The sequence below is a fragment of the Pecten maximus genome, chromosome 14 (assembly GCF_902652985.1).
Source record: "Pecten maximus chromosome 14, xPecMax1.1, whole genome shotgun sequence".
Lineage (NCBI taxonomy): Eukaryota > Metazoa > Mollusca > Bivalvia > Pectinida > Pectinidae > Pecten > Pecten maximus.
In genome coordinates, this window is record NC_047028.1 from 20,342,788 (window position 1) to 20,360,661 (window position 17,874).

Genomic DNA, 17,874 nt, shown 5'->3' on the forward strand with positions numbered 1-17,874 from the left:
TTGGCTTAACGTCCTCGTTTCGGTTATAACCGAGTCTAAGGCGCTAAGGGGAATGTGGTATTATATTAATTTCACTAAACTGTGGAAAACAGTATTTGCTATTTTGTCACGAATGAAATCATATAACCCCTTTTCCAATAACATATAATGATCAATATAAGATTATGGAAGAATGAAAACATTGCATTACAATGAAAATAAAAATAACATAACACATTATTTTCATATTTTCAATTTTCTTTTCATCACATTTCATCAGCGCTCACGGGGAGGGGAGGTGGAGGTAATTATTACGAACTATACTCAAACCTAGGTCTGACGTTCGATCGTAAAAATCTTTTTTTCGAGAGTTAACATTTTATCAGTGTTTCGTGCATATCACATGAATTCAATATATTGGCTCTGCGCTGTCCAACTTTCTATTTCTGTTGACATGTTTTAATATCCCGAGTGTCTTTTGTTTTCCTTGTTAAAATGTCATTCTAGGCTTCAACCACAAGAATGTGTCTAGTTTTATTATATTTTTTTTAATATCCAGTATTTTGTTTTTAACGAAGGCTAAATACATGTATGTCCCTGTGTATGCATGCTATTCTTACGCCGACCATAGCCTCATAGGTATAGGCCTCGCCTGTCGATACAATTATTATATATTGAGTGTATCTTTGTTTTTTACTTCATATAGACATAAGTGCTAAATTTTTCGCTAGTTATATGTGCATTGAAATTTGATTTCGCTACAAATAGCCAAACAATAAAAAAAAAAATCTAAACTTCAAAACAGTTTTGAATTCAAACAGATTTTTTATTCATCAGATTGTGACCAAATACATAAAATTTTCAAAAAATAACAAGTGCATTCTGTGAAACATTTTCACTGTTAAAAATACAAGTGTAGTGATGGTAGACATTCTCTGTAAAAACAGGGGTAGATTGCATTTTAACAATTATGCTAATTTTTCAGTTTCAAAATGTAAATGTAAATTGATTGTGTAATTATCAAGAGGAAGCACTTCTTAACATATTTTCTAACATTTTCAAGAAAATTGTGAGCACTCATCATATTAATATACTGCTATAACAGTAAAATATTAAACATATACATTGTATACACTTCTAAGATCTGTATAAAAAAAAAACTAAATAGGTATAACAACATACACCAACAATGACAACATATGTACAATTATAGTGATATAAATACTAAGTGACATATCAATTAAAGATACAAGAAAAGAATGCTTTTATTCAGTTCATGGGGACTATGGAACTTCCTTTAAATTTATTTCTAATAAAATCATTTTTTCTAATGGGTTATAATTCATTATTTGACATTTATTTGACATGTTACAGTTTTAATAGAATAAGCATTTATACTGGAATATTATAGCACACAGCTGTGAGGACAAAACAAAAGTGAAGAAGGTTTAATGTAAATATGATTTGAAATGAATGCATTATTTTTCAACTACTACAAAAATCTTGGACATATTTTCCATAGGGAATATATGTACTCCAAAATTTCAAGATTTAAATTCAAAATTGATGAAGAGATATGGGAACACTTTCAAATGCTTTTGAAATACTGTCAGTTGATAAGATAGGGTCGATTCTTGTCCTATTTAAAAGAATATTGATTCATTTAAGTATACATATATAGATATAAACATAGACATTGATATCAAGGACAATACTGATCTTTAAACTGCCTAGACCTTTTTAACATACTTGTCTTGCACTGATAAAGGTATGACATCAAAATAGCCTACAAAACATTCTCAAGAAATGAAAAGAAAAAAAAATGAATAAAATCGTATAATCATGAAATTTTGTTATTTTTTTTTATAAAACATGTGGTCAGTGGCTCTTCTAGTAAAATGACTATGAATTCATGCTACATTGCGATTTCTCAGTTCTCCATTTCCAAACTCTGACTTTAAATGGTATGACTGAATTAATGCTGTAGTATGGTTTAATTCATTATTTGGCTTATTGGCTATTGTTAAATTCATATTTAAGGGGATATGACACAGTCAGAAAACAAAAAACCTGATTATTTCAAAATAAGGATGAAAAACATGCCACAATTCTCTGTTTTCACGAAAATATGTTAATTTGAACATTTTTTTTTAGAAAAGAACATTTTGTCAATAGACATGAAAGAAAACATATAACCTTTCTTGAAGTAATAGATTACAATAAATATTACATTATTGAAGGATAAAAACATTACCTTACCATGAAAATAAAAGTAATACAACACATAATTGAGGTCTTTCTTTTTATCACATAACAATGAGTTATCTTCCCTTTATATTTCATCACATCTAACAGGACTCTAGAGTACATTAGCATATTTATCAGAGCTCACAGGGGGAATAACTCTGATGACCTGTACTCAAACATAGGTATGATGGTGATTGGATTGGGAATCTTCTTGTGAGGTAGCATTTTTTAGTGTTTCATATCCCATTAGAGGTGTTGATTATATATACAGATGTATGGCATGAAGCTCGCGCACTCATTAAGCACTTGGTATTACAACATTGACTAGATAATGGAACTATAACTCAAAAATAGTATCTGGGATGACTTCTTAAAATGTGTTAACATTTGTTCAAGCTGAAATACCTGTATTTGTTTACCGATAAGCATGTTTTGAAAAAAAACCTGACATAAGCTTCAAAAAGTTTACCCCAAATAAAATATGTTCAATGGTCAATGAATCTGACAACAATAAGTACATAACAAATATTCAAAATATTTAAATTATTAACTATATCAAAACTTTAAACGAACTAACCCATCGTTATGCTATAAGAAAATATGATTTGGGACTATTACACCACTATATGTCATAGATGTTAAAATAAAGATGTAAACATTCATTTTGTTAAGAATTGCCAATAAAAGATCTAAAATTCTATAGCCAACACTATAATAAAACAAATACTTTGATAAATGAATCCATCTTACTGCATGCGTCAAATGTACTTCTGTTGTCAGCCAAGGGGAGCCATCTTACTGCCTGCATCAAATGTACAGCAGTTGTCAGCCACGGGAAGCTGAGAATATATGTTACAGTCTGTGTATCTGGACCTTCACTAGTGTGTACAGCACATTTTCAGACATTTCTTTTTTAGATGGGAGTGGGGGTTGCTTTGACTGGCCCCCTGTCTCCAGAATATATTGAGCTTTACAATTTTTTTCTCTATGATATGTCTGAAGTTTCAAACTAGGGGGAGATAATCTAGTATTGCTGAGCAATTCTTGACAAAAAAAAATAGCCCTGTCCAGTCTTGCAGGGGAGAGGGGGGTGGGGGCACCCAGTAAGCACTTATCTGCCCTCATGAATTATCCATCTAACTCCATGATGTATTCAACTACCCCCATTGGACATTGGATACTTCCTCAAAACATCTATAATCCATACAAAATCTTATTTTAGTTCAACCTGTATATAAAAAGTACATCTTCTCACATACATACAACCAGATCAATAAAATACATATAACAACCTCACTTAAATATATATAGATGTATATCTACTTTAACAAAATCATAATTCTACTCATTTTTTCATCAAATAAATTTTCAAGGCCTTTTCAAGGCTTTTTCAATGTCAATGTGAGCACAGCATAAAGTTTGAGTTGCCCAAGAGAACTAGAGTTATTGCACGGAAACTGATTTTCTACTTATAGCAACAGTGACCTTGACCTCTGACCTTGGAACCAGTATTGAGTAACAATAACAATCCCAAGCACTTGTGGTAAGGAAAAACTACATGAAAATTGAGTTTGATCAGCCTAAGGGAACTTAGTTATTGCGTGGAAACCTCTGTGCGGATGCCATCATTGCTACCACCGACATAATGAAGGAACTTACATTATCACAAGAAAACAAATTTTGTATTTTCAGTAAAAGTGACATTGACCTTCGATTTTCAGACCAGAAAAGCAGTCTAAAGCAAGAACTTTTAGTAAGGAAGATCTGCATGAAGTTTGAGTTTGAACGGCCCAAGGGATACTTGAGTTATTGCATGGAAACCCCTATGTGGACACCGCCTCCGCCGCCGACATAGTAATACCTATATGCCGCCTGCTTTTCGATGAAATCTAAAATAGTTACAAGGTATAGATCAGATCGAGGATCAACTGTAACATAAAAAATATTTAAGGGTATAAGGAGCATTGTATTGGAAAATCCCTGTACAGAGATGGATGTACATCAGACCAAACCCTAGAAAATAACTGATTAGATAAAATATACATATAAATTACACTAGAGACTCCTCTCCAAATCTTTATTTCCTTAGGGTACCTCTCTAGAACCAGAGGTAAGGATCAACGTTAATGGGCGGGAAACAGATGGATATATTAGAGTAAAAACAAAGGGTGATTTGAACAGCCAACAAAGCTCTCTGATGCTGGTAGACTAAAAAGTAAAAAGGAAAATAAAATACACAAATTCATTTGAGTATTTAGCTGAAAGTCACATACATAAATTAGGCTTAGATTAGCATGGAATTCAATGTAAATGGAAGAGGTATTGACAAAGAATATACTATGGTAAATATACACATAAAGATGTATAAAGAATTAAAATGTATTATGCTGATTCAGAAACCATTTTGACTAGTTTTTTACAAATATACATTTTCTGCTTTAAAGAAAGCGAATACGAAAGAAACCACAAATAACTATCATTGCCAGGTATAAGCATCAGGATTTTTGTAAAACTACAGATCAAATCATATACTTCTAATTACACCCTGATCAAAATCACCTAAATCAACATTAAAATGAGTTATATTCTAATTCATAATGTCACGCAGATTCATACAGTTTGCAAACAAAATTTGTTTCATACTCCGATGAAACTAAAAAAAATGACATCAATGCTTAAAAAAATTGTATGATTACAACAAAATATCAAATAGAAACCATTAATATCTCAGTTAAAAAAAAAACCTTAAATAAACTCATTATAATGTGTTAATCTCACAACATATCATGTAAATGTTACTGAAAAATCATATTTAAATAATATATTTACAACACATCTGATATGATGAAGGGAACAACTGAGTGAATGATTTGCCTTTTTTTACCGAGGAATACTGACCTATTCCAACATGAAATTTAAAAGTACAGTGCATATGTATTTATCAAATGGAATGTAAAATGTAAAGAAAATCAGATCAACAATGTGAATTAATGTATACATATCAATTTCTTCATCATGCAACTACTTCAATGCAGTAATTTATACAGTACCAAATCAAGGGATCACATCACATATCAGAGATTACACGACAGGGCAAAAGGCCACATAGGTCCAAATCCAGAGAAAAAAGTCTTTCATGACATAACGGAAGGGATCATTTACATTATGCAAGAGAATCACATGATATAATTGGGATCACATGATCATGACATCACATGATGAAGGGATAACATGACATAATGGATCACATGACATATAAGAGCTCACATGATCATGACTTCAGGGATCACATGATGAAGGGACAACATGACATAAGGGGCCATATGACATTAGAGATCACATTTCACAACATGAGAATCAAATGACAGGGGATCATTTGATCATGACTTAAAGGATCACATGAAAAAGGGATCCAGATCATATGACATAAGTGATCACATGACAGTGATAAAAAGAGGTATGTATAGACATGACATAGGGAACCATCCGACAGAATATTGTTACGAGGGACTACAGAACAAAAGTGAGCACATGACTTACATTGCCATACAAGGCACCACACAGCAACAGAAATTACACAACCTAAGAATTTGCAGGATAAAAGGACTCATATATATATTTCATAAGTAGAATCTCATGTGATATCATATAAATTAGACTTCCAAGCTATACCTATTGACCAGAAAGTCATGACCTGACATTATATAGTGAAGACAGTAATCATAGTGCCATGTGAAGTAAATAGCCATGACAGTTTAAGACAAAAGATGTTCAATTTGAACTTTTGATACATTTTTGATCTTGTATTAGATGGCTGACTGAAGAAGCTCATTTTTGGTAGGTCAGTAGAGACTTTTAAGTGGACTACTTCCAATATTTCATCAAAAGAAATCTCTGATTTTTCACAATAATGGATGCTTCAAAAATAATATAATAGAAATGATAGGTTTGACTAATATTTTTTTCAAAAAAACTTGAGGAAAACATAAAATGAATGTCTTCAAAATGTTTATAACAGAGAATATTGATCCATTTACACTGATCATCATCTTTTTCTTAAACTGGTCACTGAGGAGAGGTTGTTTACAACGATAAAGCCAAAAAGTATCCTACAGGTGGACGGGGCCAGTGTTTCATTTCCCAGATATACCGACAGATAGTACCCAAGAAAAACCAGTCACATCGACAATTATGATAGTACATTTGGACAGGAACACGTGCACGTAGATGTGATTGCTTCGAGTACATGATGTAGAGTACCTGTTGATCGGTACTCATCAGTTTCTGTGCTATCAGACTCTCCACACTGTACTTATAGTCAGCGATGAACGTTAACAGATAATCAGGCTGACCAAGGAACATTCCACCAGCTATCCACACCATGTTGTCTGCTATGATCTCATGGGCGGATTTTCCCTCGTAAAATCGATCTATTTGCATGAAGGCTATGTGGTCTTTCTTGAAATCTGGAGGTGTTTCTAATGAAAATAATTTTGCTTCTTTGTCACGAAAATACCCAATGTCAATCCATGCTAGATGCTTCGTATTGTACTGCCTTTCACGAATCACCATTTCCAGGGCTTCGTACTTCACATGCATGGCACATGAATACCTTTCATTGACTGTATTAGGAGGGTGCTTAGGATACCCAGGTTGTGCATATATCTGTTTGATCTTAGGAGCTAATCGAAACGACCATAACTTGTCTTGTTCGATCTTAATAATGCGTGTCATATGACTTGGAAAGTGCTTTCTGTGTTCACGAAACAATTCCTCAATTTCTGATGAATCAGTAAAAAGAATTACTGAGTTGTTGAATTTCGAATATGCCGTCATCCAATTTTTATAGGTATGTTTTCCAAAATACTTGAATACAACCGATCCTTTTTTAAATGTTCCAAGATCAAAATATGCAGTGACAAATGTTATACCATCTTTGAGCTCCATCATGTTGCTGATGTTTTGTCGAGGGACTGGAGTAGGAGGAATATACATCTACAATTAACAGAAAACAATTCCATTGTAACTATCAACCATGACAATTAAAATTTAGACAATCCATGATATCAAATTGCTGTTTTGACATACATGAGAAGTAACGTAAAGTTTATTTTACAATATATCTTTTTTTTTAAATTTCAATTAGAACTTTAATACCAAATCAGAGTATCATGTATTTTGCATCCAAAACATCAGGCCAAATTTTTTGGAAATCCCTCTATCTGAAAGGTATGACAAATGTTATTTTCCTACTTCCCTGTCCCAGTGCATAGACAACACACTGTGGCATCAATCATAAATACAATCCGATTAAAATTGTAGCTTGATCTCTTTTCCCGTTCCGACAACTGCACTCCACTTCGCAGTGGATAAAACTTATTAATTATACATGCATCGTCAATCTGAAACATGTATACTAATAAATCAATACACTGATTGTAAACAGGATGACCAGCTCACACTAACTGATAGTATAACACAAATACACTACCTTTGGTGTGGGGTCCCAGTCATTAGGAATGTACCACTGGATCTGAACTACAACAGAAAATTTCAATAATTGATAAATAATAAATCACAAAATATTATTCAGATATGTCTTACTATTTCATTGTAATATATACATGTACAAATCTCCTTTTACCGGTAACTTGATGGCCTGTACCATGGATATAGTCATAATGTTCCAGTAACTTGATGGCCTGTACCATGGATATAGTCATAATGTTTACTGGTAACTTGATGGCCTGTACCATGGATATAGTCATAATGTTTACCGGTAACTTGATGGCTTGTACCATGGATATGGTCATAATGTTTACTGGTAACTTGATGGCCTGTACCATGGATATAGTCATAATGTTTACTGGTAACTTGATGGCCTGTACCATGGATATAGTCATAATGTTTACCGTTAACTTGATGGCCTGTACCATGGATATAGTCATAATGTTTACTGGTAACTTGATGGCCTGTACCATGGATTTAGTCATAATGTTTACTGGTAACTTGATGGCCTGTACCATGGATATAGTCATAATGTTCCAGTAACTTGATGGCCTGTACCATGGATATAGTCATAATGTTTACTGGTAACTTGATGGCCTGTACCATGGATATAGTCATAATGTTCCAGTAACTTGATGGCCTGTACCATGGATATAGTCATAATGTTCCAGTAACTTGATGGCCTGTACCATGGATATAGTCATAATGTTCCAGTAACTTGATGGCCTGTACCATGGATATAGTCATAATGTTCCAGTAACTTGATGGCCTGTACCATGGATATAGTCATAATGTTTACTGGTAACTTGATGGCCTGTACCATGGATATAGTCATAATGTTTACCGGTAACTTGATGGCCTGTACCATGGATATAGTCATAATGTTTACTGGTAACTTGATGGCCTGTACCATAGATATAGTCATAATGTTTACTGGTAACTTGATGGCCTGTACCATGGATATAGTCATAATGTTCCAGTAACTTGATGGCCTGTACCATGGATATAGTCATAATGTTTACCGGTAACTTGATGGCCTGTACCATGGATATAGTCATAATGTTTACTGGTAACTTGATGGTCTGTACCATGGATATAGTCATAATGTTTACCGGTAACTCGATGGCCTGTACCATGGATATAGTCATAATGTTTACCGGTAACTTGATGGCCTGTACCATGGATATAGTCATAATGTTTACCGGTAACTTGATGGCCTGTACCATGGATATAGTCATAATGTTTACCGGTAACTTGATGGCCTGTACCATGGATATAGTCATAATGTTTACCGGTAACTTGATGGCCTGTACCATGGATATAGTCATAATGTTTACTGGTAACTTGATGGCCTGATAGTCATAATGTTTACCGGTAACTTGATGGCCTGATAGTCATAATGTTTACCGGTAACTTGATGGTCTGTACCATGGAAATAGTCATAATGTTTACTGGTAACTTGATGGCCTGTACCATAGATATAGTCATAATGTTTACCGGTAACTTGATGGCCTGTACCATGGATATAGTCATAATGTTTACCGGTAACTTGATGGCCTGTACCATGGATATAGTCATAATTTTTACCGGTAACTTGATGGCCTGCACCATGGATATAGTCATAATGTTTACCGTTAACTTGATGGCCTGTACCATGGATATAGACATAATGTTCCAGTAACTTGATGGCCTGTACCATGGATATAGTCATAATGTTTACCGGTAACTTGATGGCCTGTACCATGGATATAGTCATAATGTTTACCGGTAACTTGATGGCCTGTACCATGATATAGTCATAATGTTTACCGGTAACTTGATGGCCTGTACCATGGATATAGTCATAATGTTTACCGGTAACTTGATGGCCTGTAACATGGATATAGTCATAATGTTTACCGGTAACTTGATGGCCTGTACCATGGATATAGTCATAATGTTTACCGGTAACTTGATGGCCTGTACCATGGATATAGTCATAATGTTAACTGGTAACTTGATGGCCTGTACCATGGATATAGTCATAATGTTTACCGGTAACTTGATGGCCTGTACCATGGATATAGTCATAATGTTCCAGTAACTTGATGGCCTGTACCATGGATATAGTCATAATGTTTACCGGTAACTTGATGGCCTGTACCATGGATATAGTCATAATGTTAACTGGTAACTTGATGGCCTGTACCATGGATATAGTCATAATGTTTACCGGTAACTTGATGGCCTGTACCATGGATATAGTCATAATGTTTACCGGTAACTTGATGGCCTGTACCATGGATATAGTCATAATGTTAACTGGTAACTTGATGGCCTGTACCATGGATATAGTCATAATGTTTACCGGTAACTTGATGGCCTGTACCATGGATATAGTCATAATGTTCCAGTAACTTGATGGCCTGTACCATGGATATAGTCATAATGTTTACCGGTAACTTGATGGCCTGTACCATGGGTATAGTCATAATGTTTACCGGTAACTTGATGACCTCTACCATAGATATAGTCATAATGTTTACCGGTAACTTGATGGCCTGTACCATGGATATTAAGTCATAATGTTTACCGGTAACTTGATGGCCTGTACCATGGATATAGTCATAATGTTTACTGGTAACTTGATGGCCTGTACCATGGATATAGTCATCATGTTTACTGGTAACTTGATGGCCTGTACCATGGATATAGTCATAATGTTTACTGGTAACTTGATGGCCTGTGCCATGGATATAGTCATAATGTTTACTGGTAACTTGATGGCCTGTACCATGGATATAGTCATAATGTTTACTGGTAACTTGATGGCCTGTACCATGGATATAGTCATAATGTTTACTGGTAACTTGATGGCCTGTACCATGGATATAGTCATAATGTTCCAGCAACTTGATGGCCTGTACCATAGATATAGTCATAATGTTTACCAGTAACTTGATGGCCTGTACCATGGATATAGTCATAATGTTCCAGTAACTTGATGGCCTGTACCATGGATATAGTCATAATGTTCCAGTAACTTGATGGCCTGTACCATGGATATAGTCATAATGTTTACTGGTAACTTGATGGCCTGTACCATGGATATAGTCATAATGTTTACCGGTAACTTGATGGCCTGTACCATGGATATAGTCATAATGTTCCAGTAACTTGATGGCCTGTACCATGGATATAGTCATAATGTTTACCGGTAACGTGATGGCCTGTACCATGGATATAGTCATAATGTTCCAGTAACTTGATGGCCTGTACCATGGATATAGTCATAATGTTTACTGGTAACTTGATGGCCTGTACCATGGATATAGTCATAATGTTTACCGGTAACTTGATGGCCTGTACCATGGATATAGTCATAATGTTTACCGGTAACTTGATGGCCTGTACCATGGATATAGTCATAAATTGTTTACCGGTAACTTGATGGCCTGTACCATGGATATAGTCATAATGTTTACTGGTAACTTGATGGCCTGTACCATGGATATAGACATAATGTTTACCGGTTACTTGATGGCCTGTACCATGGATATAGTCATAATGTTTACCGGTAACTTGATGGCCTGTACCATGGATATAGACATAATGTTTACAGGTAACTTGATGGCCTGTACCATGGATATAGTCATAATGTTTACCGGTAACTTGATGGCCTGTACCATGGATATAGTCATAATGTTAACTGGTAACTTGATGGCCTGTACCATGGATATAGTCATAATGTTTACCGGTAACTTGATGGCCTGTACCATGGGTATAGTCATAATGTTTACCGGTAACTTGATGACCTCTACCATAGATATAGTCATAATGTTTACCGGTAACTTGATGGCCTGTACCATAGATATTAAGTCATAATGTTTACCGGTAACTTGATGGCCTGTACCATGGATATAGTCATAATGTTCCAGTAACTTTATGGCCTGTACCATGGATATAGTCATAATGTTTACTGGTAACTTGATGGCCTGTACCATGGATATAGTCATAATGTTTACTGGTAACTTGATGGCCTGTACCATGGATATAGTCATAATGTTTACTGGTAACTTGATGGCCTGTGCCATGGATATAGTCATAATGTTTACTGGTAACTTGATGGCCTGTACCATGGATATAGTCATAATGTTTACTGGTAACTTGATGGCCTGTACCATGGATATAGTCATAATGTTTACTGGTAACTTGATGGCCTGTACCATGGATATAGTCATAATGTTCCAGTAACTTGATGGCCTGTACCATAGATATAGTCATAATGTTTACCAGTAACTTGATGGCCTGTACCATGGATATAGTCATAATGTTCCAGTAACTTGATGGCCTGTACCATGGATATAGTCATAATGTTCCAGTAACTTGATGGCCTGTACCATGGATATAGTCATAATGTTTACTGGTAACTTGATGGCCTGTACCATGGATATAGTCATAATGTTTACCGGTAACTTGATGGCCTGTACCATGGATATAGTCATAATGTTCCAGTAACTTGATGGCCTGTACCATGGATATAGTCATAATGTTTACCGGTAACGTGATGGCCTGTACCATGGATATAGTCATAATGTTCCAGTAACTTGATGGCCTGTACCATGGATATAGTCATAATGTTTACTGGTAACTTGATGGCCTGTACCATGGATATAGTCATAATGTTTACCGGTAACTTTATGGCCTGTACCATGGATATAGTCATAATGTTTACCGGTAACTTGATGGCCTGTACCATGGATATAGTCATAAATTGTTTACCGGTAACTTGATGGCCTGTACCATGGATATAGTCATAATGTTTACCGGTAACTTGATGGCCTGTACCATAGATATAGTCATAATGTTTACCGGTAACTTGATGGCCTGTACCATGGATATAGTCATAATGTTTACCGGTAACTTTATGGCCTGTACCATGGATATAGTCATAATGTTTACCGGTAACTTGATGGCCTGTACCATGGATATAGTCATAAATTGTTTACCGGTAACTTGATGGCCTGTACCATGGATATAGTCATAATGTTTACTGGTAACTTGATGGCCTGTACCATGGATATAGACATAATGTTTACCGGTTACTTGATGGCCTGTACCATGGATATAGTCATAATGTTTACCGGTAACTTGATGGCCTGTACCATGGATATAGTCATAATGTTTACCGGTAACTTGATGGCCTGTACCATGGATATAGTCATAATGTTTACCGGTAACTTTATGGCCTGTACCATGGATATAGTCATAATGTTTACCGGTAACTTGATGGCCTGTACCATGGATATAGTCATAATGTTTACCGGTAACTTGATGGCCTGTACCATGGATATAGTCATAATGTTTACTGGTAACTTGATGGCCTGTACCATAGATATAATCATAATTTTTACCGGTAACTTGATGGCCTGTACCATGATATAGTCATAATGTTTACCGGTAACTTGATGGCCTGTACCATGGATATAGACATAATGTTTACAGGTAACTTGATGGCCTGTACCATGGATATAGTCATAATGTTTACCGGTAACTTGATGGCCTGTACCATGGATATAGTCATAATGTTAACTGGTAACTTGATGGCCTGTACCATGGATATAGTCATAATGTTTACCGGTAACTTGATGGCCTGTACCATGGGTATAGTCATAATGTTTACCGGTAACTTGATGACCTCTACCATAGATATAGTCATAATGTTTACCGGTAACTTGATGGCCTGTACCATAGATATTAAGTCATAATGTTTACCGGTAACTTGATGGCCTGTACCATGGATATAGTCATAATGTTCCAGTAACTTTATGGCCTGTACCATGGATATAGTCATAATGTTTACTGGTAACTTGATGGCCTGTACCATGGATATAGTCATAATGTTTACTGGTAACTTGATGGCCTGTACCATGGATATAGTCATAATGTTTACTGGTAACTTGATGGCCTGTGCCATGGATATAGTCATAATGTTTACTGGTAACTTGATGGCCTGTACCATGGATATAGTCATAATGTTTACTGGTAACTTGATGGCCTGTACCATGGATATAGTCATAATGTTTACTGGTAACTTGATGGCCTGTACCATGGATATAGTCATAATGTTCCAGTAACTTGATGGCCTGTACCATAGATATAGTCATAATGTTTACCAGTAACTTGATGGCCTGTACCATGGATATAGTCATAATGTTCCAGTAACTTGATGGCCTGTACCATGGATATAGTCATAATGTTCCAGTAACTTGATGGCCTGTACCATGGATATAGTCATAATGTTTACTGGTAACTTGATGGCCTGTACCATGGATATAGTCATAATGTTTACCGGTAACTTGATGGCCTGTACCATGGATATAGTCATAATGTTCCAGTAACTTGATGGCCTGTACCATGGATATAGTCATAATGTTTACCGGTAACGTGATGGCCTGTACCATGGATATAGTCATAATGTTCCAGTAACTTGATGGCCTGTACCATGGATATAGTCATAATGTTTACTGGTAACTTGATGGCCTGTACCATGGATATAGTCATAATGTTTACCGGTAACTTTATGGCCTGTACCATGGATATAGTCATAATGTTTACCGGTAACTTGATGGCCTGTACCATGGATATAGTCATAAATTGTTTACCGGTAACTTGATGGCCTGTACCATGGATATAGTCATAATGTTTACCGGTAACTTGATGGCCTGTACCATAGATATAGTCATAATGTTTACCGGTAACTTGATGGCCTGTACCATGGATATAGTCATAATGTTTACCGGTAACTTTATGGCCTGTACCATGGATATAGTCATAATGTTTACCGGTAACTTGATGGCCTGTACCATGGATATAGTCATAATGTTTACCGGTAACTTGATGGCCTGTACCATGGATATAGTCATAATGTTTACTGGTAACTTGATGGCCTGTACCATAGATATAATCATAATATTTACCGGTAACTTGATGGCCTGTACCATGATATAGTCATAATGTTTACCGGTAACTTGATGGCCTGTACCATGGATATAGTCATAATGTTTACAGGTAACTTGATGGCTTGTACCATGGATATAGTCATAATGTTTACCGGTAACTTGATGGCCTGTACCATATACATGTACAGTCATAATGTTCTGTTGTTTATAACTTAAACACCAAATAAGCATTTTAATGTATCAAGATCTAGACCAGCTACTATAATGTATTATCTTGACCTTGGTCTTTAGGCCAAACTACTATCTCAGTGGGATCTTAGCACCAGCAACTGGAAGTTTTTTTTAGATTTTTATTGGTTCTTTGTATGACCTTTACAATTATTTCCTCTTTTCCTGACATATGTCATATTGAAATTAATTTTCTTGAATTCCTTAGTTGGAACAACGAACTTTGAAAACTAGCAGCAAAGAGGAAACTACCAATAGGCACAATGATTGTAAACATCAAATGATCAATTTCTCAGAAGTGGTGAAAATAACAAACTTACTTGTCAAAGTTCAAACAGGCTGCATAACTGAATCCATCATCATATGGGATAGGGAAATTCTACACCCGGGGGTAGAATTTCCAGTTTCCCACATACATTTTGTACCTAACAAATGATGGACTATTTTTCTCGCACCTTTTTCGTGAAATACATGTGGAAATTGATCCAACATGGTGGAACCATACAGAAACTTTGTATTTTTTCTCTGTGACCAACAATAAAATCAATTACATATTTGGAAAGATGAAAAAAAAGTATGGTATACCTGCAGTTGATATACGCTGCAATTTCTTGAAGATTATATTAATAAGGTGTGGTATATATGAAGTTTTACGGAGGATTAAGGAGGAACCTATTATTTTCCAAGATCTTCCAAAACATGCACAGAATACAGTTTTTAAGAAACATGAAAATCAAGAGCCAACGTCGACTTAAAGGTTATAGTGGGATCTTCATTGGGATGATCACTTCAGCTTGGATATTTAAAGTATGTAGGGTGATTAAAAGGAGTACATGATTATAATAATAGGAGGCTTCCTCTAGGGTCGAGGCTTAATCAGGACCCTCTAGGGTCGAGGCTTCATCAGGACCCTCTAGGATCGAGGCTTCATCTAGGGTCAAGGCATCATCATGATCAGGACCCTCTAGGGTCAAGGCATCATCAGGACCCTCTAGGGTCAAGGATTCATCAGGACCCTCTAGGGTTGAGGCTTCATCAGGACCCTCTAGGGTCTAGGCTTCATCAGGACCCTCTAGGGTCGAGGCTACATCAGGACCCTCTAGGGTCGAGGCTTAATCAGGACCCTCTAGGGTCTAGGCTTCATCAGGACCCTCTAGGATCGAGGCTTCATCTAGGGTCAAGGCATCATCAGGACCCTCTAGGGTCGAGGTTTCATCAGGACCCTCCAGGGTCAAGGCATCATCAGGACCCTCTAGGGTCAAGGCTTCCTCTAGGGTCAAGGCTTCATCAGGACCCTCTAGGGTCGAGACTTCATCAGGACCCTCTAGGGTCGAGGCGTCATCAGGACCCTCTACGGTCAAGGCTTCATGAGGACCCTCTAGGGTCAATGCATCATCAGGACCCTCTAGGGTCAAGGCATCATCAGGACCCTCTACGGTCAAGGATTCATCAGGACCCTCTAGGGTCAAGGCTTCATCAGGACCCTCTAGGATCGAGGCTTCATCAGGACCCTCTAGGGTCAAGGCTTCATCAGGACCCTCTAGGGTCGAGGCTTCCTCTAGGGTCAAGGCTTCATCAGTACCAATTAGGGTCGAGGCTTCATCAGGACCCTCTAGTGTCGAGGCTTCATCAGAACCCTCTAGGGTCGAGGCTTCATCAGTATACCCTCTCGGTTCGAGGCATCATCAGGACCCTCTAGGGTCAAGGCATCATCAGGACCCTCTAGGGTCGAGGATTCATCAGGACCCTCTAGGGTCGAGGTTTCATCAGGACCCTCTAGGGTCAAGGCTTCATCAGGACCCTCTAGGGTCAAGGCTTCATCAGGACCTGATGAAGCCTCTCTCCTAGAGGCGAAATTAACGGTAGTCAACAAATAAGTAAGTTTAGTTACAAACCAAGTTGTGGACACTTGAACTTGTTGCGATTAATTCCCATTATTATAGTTATGTACTCCTTTTAATCACCCTGCATACTTTAAATATCCAAACTCAAGTTAGCACCCCAATTATGATTAATTCCCAATATCATTTTAAGTTTACCATAATATTACTTCTATGAATGATCACTTCATAAACTTCATAACCCTTCTGTGAATGTATAATGCCCTCAAACTGTGGATTGATAGATCATCAATAACTGTATCCGCTTTACTCATAGACTATAAATAGTTTATAATAAGAAGTTATCAAACAAAATGCGTAATTATGTGTCGCCTGTCGAACCGTCCCACTTTGTCAATATCATAAAACTTGTTGAAAAATCCTGACATCAATAAAATGTTTTAGTGCAGTACTTAGCTATAAGCTCTACTACCTATGATACATGAATGACTAAGCTTTGGTTGGTCTAGGTTTTATACTTGTCTGAAACAGACTTAAACTCAAAACCTTAATACTTATTTCCTTCTAAATCCAGAAATTTGAGGTTTTTACCCATAAACACAAATATCATAGAAATGATGGTAAAGAGTATATAGTTTTTCGGAAACAGCATAATAGCTTAAAAGGCAAATTGTTAAAGTTGATTTTCCAGAAATTTGAGATTTTTACCCCAAAAATGCAGAAATGAAATATTTTTAGTGTAAGCTTTACTGCTTATGCTACATCTTCGATTGAGGTTTTGTTGGTCTCCGCTTTGTCAGAAACAGAGCTAAATGCAAAACCTTTACGTTGTTGACGCCCCAGCCGGCAAGGCAACCCCTTTACAATACACAATGTTATAATCATATTTACTGAATTTGTCTTCAAAGTATAGAAACTTATGGATGGGAGTGTATGTGAATTTATTTCCTTAAGACATGCTAGGAATTTAATATCATTTTATACTCACAGACTGACATATATACAAGAAGAACATATCCCAGAGTAGGACCAAGCTGAACAAGATCAGCTGAACTTCGAGACTTTATGTAATCCTTGTAACTGTTGATCTTCAGACGTATCCACCACATCCTCTGAAAAATAATGATGAC

The 17,874-nt window shown here is 36.3% G+C and overlaps 1 protein-coding gene across 3 annotated transcripts in view; it reads right to left on the reverse strand.

Annotated features, from left to right (window-relative positions):
• Nucleotides 1-784: 784 nt before the first annotated feature.
• Nucleotides 785-17,874, reverse strand: part of LOC117342012 — a 29,153-nt gene continuing 12,063 nt past the window's right edge. For all 3 annotated transcript variants that reach the window (XM_033903953.1, XM_033903952.1, XM_033903954.1), the window contains exons 2-4: nt 17,733-17,856; nt 7,718-7,764; nt 785-7,221 (exon numbers count right to left, since the gene is read on the reverse strand). In XM_033903953.1, the coding sequence (XP_033759844.1) occupies nt 6,310-7,221; nt 7,718-7,764; nt 17,733-17,853 (1,080 nt within the window). In that variant the 5' untranslated portion in view covers nt 17,854-17,856 and the 3' untranslated portion in view covers nt 785-6,309. The remainder of the gene's footprint in view (nt 7,222-7,717; nt 7,765-17,732; nt 17,857-17,874) is intronic.